The sequence below is a fragment of the Pterocles gutturalis genome, unplaced genomic scaffold, assembly GCF_000699245.1.
Source record: "Pterocles gutturalis isolate BGI_N339 unplaced genomic scaffold, ASM69924v1 scaffold4841, whole genome shotgun sequence".
Classification (NCBI taxonomy): Eukaryota; Metazoa; Chordata; class Aves; order Pterocliformes; family Pteroclidae; genus Pterocles; species Pterocles gutturalis.
The window spans coordinates 87,016-92,233 of NW_010102959.1; the positions used below are offsets into that span (position 1 = coordinate 87,016).

At 47.3% G+C, this 5,218-nt stretch overlaps 1 protein-coding gene across 1 annotated transcript in view; it reads left to right on the forward strand.

Annotated features, from left to right (window-relative positions):
- The window catches only part of LOC104471233 (5-hydroxytryptamine receptor 7-like), an 8,340-nt gene extending 4,612 nt beyond the window's left edge, over positions 1 to 3,728 (forward strand). The window contains exon 2 of the mRNA XM_010086497.1: positions 2,930 to 3,728. Coding sequence (XP_010084799.1) covers positions 2,930 to 3,701 — 772 coding nt within the window. The 3' untranslated portion in view covers positions 3,702 to 3,728. The remainder of the gene's footprint in view (positions 1 to 2,929) is intronic.
- Positions 3,729 to 5,218: the final 1,490 nt, after the last annotated feature.

The following is a 5,218-nucleotide window of genomic DNA, read 5'->3' on the forward strand; positions in this document are numbered from 1 at the left end:
GGACAGGCATGGCATCAGCTTGGACGCCAGGTATGGAGCTTAAATTTGGCCCAGAGGAGGGATGGGATTGTGGTAAAACAGAGGGGCTTGGGTAACTCCAATTCTGGGCTCCTTTGGGTTCAGCCAACCTGTGTGAGCGGAGGTTCATCCTTTCCAAGTTTGCCAGCTGCAGAATGGAGATAGGGGCACCTTGGAGAGGTTTTGCTTTTCTTGATTGTTTAATCCTTGGCATAAGGATTCAATTATTACCATCGAGCAAAGAATAAATTAACTGGATTGGCTAATCCATGGGGTTGATGGTGGAGTTTTTCCTACCCTATGGCCAGAGCTTGGGCTGCTCAGCATCCATGGGAGTGAGGACGTGGAAGGGGTTTATTGCACAAGGGATGGGTGGCTATACAATCCGCTCTGCATGGCGGGGGTCCAGCAAAGCCCCACAAACCACCAGTAAATTGCTGCTCTCCATACTGGCTTTTGTTACCTGATTATCCCTAAACTTGATTAACAACAACACACAAAAAAAAAAAAAATCAAAGCAAGCGAATTTGGTTTGAATTTCATCACGTCTGTGCAATCTCGCCTCCCGCACTGCTGTAAACGCTGGCCTATTTTGAGGTCTTCCCACTCTCGTCAAAATTACAAGCAAAGACCTCAAAACGGCCCCGTTTCCTCCAGCAGCGACTGCACGAGGCACCCGCAGATGAAATGTGTCAGCTTTGCCTGCTTTTTAAATCTTGTCACTGTGCATTTTGCTTGGCTGGCGTGTAAATTCCTTGAAGTTTCAGCAAATCCCGAGTGGATCGGCTTCTAAAGAAAACCCAGTAATAGCATAATAAAGGAGATCACACAACACAGCATATATTAGTTTGCAAAGTTCTTGGCTTGGATATACAGAGAAGTGATTTTTGGGTGCTGAATTTGGAGACGCAAAAGCAGGGACATGATTTTCTCCCAGCCTATGGGACTTCAAGCCTATTGTCCCTCCATTAGCCCCATCCTACAGCAGGAGGGATGTTTGGCAGCATCCCTCCATCCATGATTCTGAGTCCTGATCTTCCAGCCCAGGTAGGAAGGAGGAGTTGGTATGTTTTGGAAGCACAGCATCAATACCAGCCCTGCTGTCCAGCTCCGTCTCACCAGGTCTTCTCCTTCTTAGACGGGGCCCCATGGGGTGATGGGTTTCAAAGCCCTTTCCCATCCCAAGAGTTTGCATTGACTTTACATCCGTGAATGTTGTCCTTCAGCCTGTACCACTGCTGGGCATTCAAGCAGCATAGGTAGGTGGTCATGGAGAGTTTTGGTCGGCTTTTGTAGGTGAGGTCAGCTGAAGAAAATGCAGAGGAAAATAGGAAAATAATAACTCAGTGAATGAATTCAAATTCATTTTATCAGAGAGTCAGGGGAGAATATTTTGGGCTTTGAATTTATTTAGCAGTCAGGAGGAGAGGAGGAATTGGATTTTTTCTTATTTTATTTCCATCTTCTTCCAGTCTTGGGGGAGGTTCTGGAATCAGGGAAGAAGAAAAAGTCTCCTAACACCTACAATGAGACTGATTGTCAGGAAAAAAATAAATAATTATACAACAGAGGTAAAATTCTCTGCAGGAATTTTCCTTTTTGGCAGAAAAGGCTGTTCTTCCCTTGAACAGCTTTCAGCAAAAAGTATCCCTACAGCCGCTGTTCTCACTGCCCCTCTGGACTGACACAGTTTATCCAAGAACAATTAAGATGTGATATGATCCCACCTAAAAATGCCTACAAATTCCTGACAGCAGGCAGGTTTGAATCAAAAAGGCTGTAACATAAAAGGAATCCATATGACTAGCTAGAAGGTTTTTGGTTTGTTGGTTTTTTTTCCTGGGTTGATTCAGACTGAATAGCTGGCAGATGTTTTCCAGTGGGAACACTGGCTGACAGTGGCCAACTCCCTACGGATTTATTAGTTTACAATTGTAATTTACTGACTAACAGTTGACACAATTTCTTAGTCACGCGGACCCTCTCGATCAAGGCGGGGGATGGTTCAAAATTACACCCTGTGGTCTAACCAGATGGTTGATGCAGTCTCCAGCTCCTTTCAGTCGAGCTAACAAGGTAACTCCTTACTCCAGGCACCAAGATTTATGCATCTGTGGGTCACCACATGCTTTTGGGATCTCAAAAGCGTTCCTCTCATTTTACTCTCACGGGAGGGCTGGACACCATCACTCCAGGAGCTACGGGCCATACCCATCCAGACACATTCTTACGTCTTCCCAAAGCCAAGATTATTCCTTGCTCCCACACTGCTTCAGGGGCATCTCAGCTGCAGCTTGGATGTCTTTTTCGAGTTCCCAAGTTGTCTGGACAAATAAGAGAAAGGTGTTGTCCTTCCCACTTCCCATTAAACACCAGTATGAGTCTATGCATTGGATCTGGAGTCTGTCCTGATGTATCCCAGTGGAAGAGTTACCCTGTGGATCACCCATCCCACTCCCAGGTGTCTCCCTGGGAACAGGGCAACACTCTGGAGTGAGTTACATGCCATGGCTGGAAGCTGTTGTGTGTTCTCTGTACACACTAGTTCTGGTGGAAAACTAAGAATTATTTTTAAGCATTTTTTTGTTCACCAGGAAGCCACGTGGAGCTCAGGCTGCACTCCGCAGTTAAGTGATGTCTTGGGTCATGCACAGGGTGGTTGCAAGAAATCAGCAGGGTAGAGTCTGAACAGAGTGTTTAGGCAAGAGAGCTGGAGGGGTGTGAAATGTGTTTCACAAAAGATACAGCAGCTGCACATTTCTGGGAACATTTTCATTTGGTGAATCAATTTCTTGTCCTACCCAGGGCCAAAATTCTCCTGTGATGGACCACTAACTTAGGAACGAAAACTCCCCAACAGCACACACACCTTGCAACCCTCCTAACCCTTTGCAACTCTTCTTTTTTCCAGGTATCTGGGGATCACTCGGCCGCTGACGTACCCCGTGAGACAAAATGGGAAGCTGATGGCCAAGATGGTCTTCATCGTTTGGCTCCTATCTGCCTCCATCACCCTTCCTCCTCTTTTTGGCTGGGCCAAGAATGTCACAGTGGAAAGAGTCTGTCTCATCAGCCAGGACTTTGGCTACACCGTCTACTCCACAGGGGTGGCCTTCTACATCCCCATGGCGGTCATGCTCGTCATGTACAGCCGGATCTACAAAGCCGCCAAGGTCAGCGCCGAGAAGCACCGCTTCATGAACTTCCCCAAGCACTATGAAGAGGAAGGAGTCTACTGCCTGGAAGCCTCCAGCCGGGGCCAGCACAGCTCGAAGCGGACCAAAGCGGCGGAGGAATGCGCCACGCTCTCCAAACTGCTCCGGCAAGACCGAAAGAATATTTCCATCTTCAAACGGGAGCAGAAAGCAGCCAGGACCCTCGGCATTATTGTCGGGGCCTTCACATTTTGCTGGCTCCCGTTCTTCCTGATGTCAACGGCTCCGCCTTTCATCTGCGGCATCCGCTGCAGCTGTATGCCCCTGCGGCTGGAGAGGACCCTGCTCTGGCTGGGATACACCAACTCCCTCATCAACCCCTTGATTTACGCTTTCTTTAACCGAGACTTGAGGACTACTTTCTGGAACCTCCTGAGGTGCAGGTACAGGAACATCAACAGGAGGCTCTCGGCCGCCAGCATGCATGAAGCCCTGAAGGCCACGGAGAGGCACGAAGGCATCCTGTAGAGCCACGTCCTCTCGCCCAGTGCCTGACCAATGACCTCCTGCCTCTCCATTTCAGGTTCCTTGCTTCTCTTGCCTCTCGGGACACCATGCGTGCCATTGTCCGCCCCCCAACAGACATTGCCGCTGAGAGAGACACCCCTTCCCCTCGCCCCGGGAGGAGCTGCGGTTCTCCTCGCCTCAGGAACAAGTGGGCAGCCCTTCCTTCTCACCACGTCCCAGGTGGGAGCTGAAAAAGCCGTGAGCAAGACCAGGGGGGTTCAAGGTCTACCACCAACTGTGGGCAAGTCGTACCACCTTTCTGTGCCTCAATTTCCCCACCTGTTAAAAAAAAAAAAAGGAAGGAAAAGAAACTCTCCCAACCAAACAAACAAAGAAAAACCCTAAAAACTTGGTAAGACTGTAGCTCTCCACCTTCGCAAAGGGCTCTGAGGTCTGTGGAGAGCACACAATATACTGTGTAGAGATGATGTTGGCTGCACTTCTCTACAGAATATGACAGCAGCTATAGGCTCCATTGTAGATCTAAGCAGTCATGCCATCCCAGCTTATACAAACTCTTTCCACTGATGTTATTGCATTTTACACACTGAGCTCATGTCCGGGTTTGCACGTCAGAGCAGGAATACCAATGACCCTGTTTCCCCTCACACTGTAGCACTTGCAGAACGAAACACAAATGAACGTGAAGTTTCCTTTATGGTTGGATAGGAAAGTCCAACGTCCTCCTCATCAGGGCAATGACCAGTGAGCAAAGACAGCTATGTTTATTGGGTTGTACTGTAATCCATTCTCAGACAAGCGATGTGTGTTCATAATTTGTGGCTAATTGACTCCATAAAAGCACGCTTTGGTCGACAAGAGAAAAAAAGTATATCATTTCTCTGACAGCTTTACAGTGCTTCAGTATGATGTCCAGCAAGCTTGAAAAAAATACACTAAATGATATATCCTTTTTAAAAAAAAAAAAAAAAAAAAGTCTGGTTTCCTTATTTTAGTGTAGACTCTTTGGTCACTTTGAAGTGTCTCTTTACTTTTATGTGATGGTGGGACTCGACTTCTTGCAGTCCTCTTTGCTCCCAGCCAACCCTGTTGCGTCAACCTTGCTTTGCAGCCCCACAAACCCTTGCCCATTTGTAGATGATGTCTGCTCCATTGGGTCAGTTGTTTGAATGTCTCCTATCTGGGTTTTCTTGTCACAGTCAGACTGTTCAGAGGCTTAGGAAAGCTGTTTCTATCCCTCCCTCCGCTACAGATTTTCTTTATCAAGCAAGAGTGTAGGAGTGGCAGTAGTCCCATCTTTTGCAACGTCGTGCAGTACAATGCCTCCATGGATAGCAGAGTTGGCTGTTACATGGCTTGGCTGACTGCTGGCATGGTTTGGCTTAATAGTCAAGATTTCTCCCTTGAAATCTTTTGTGCTCTCACTTCCTTTTTTAATAGACATTTCTATCCTTTTCCTTCTTCTATTTTTTATACTTTCTATTTTTCTATAGATGTTCAGCAAGATCTCCAGTTGA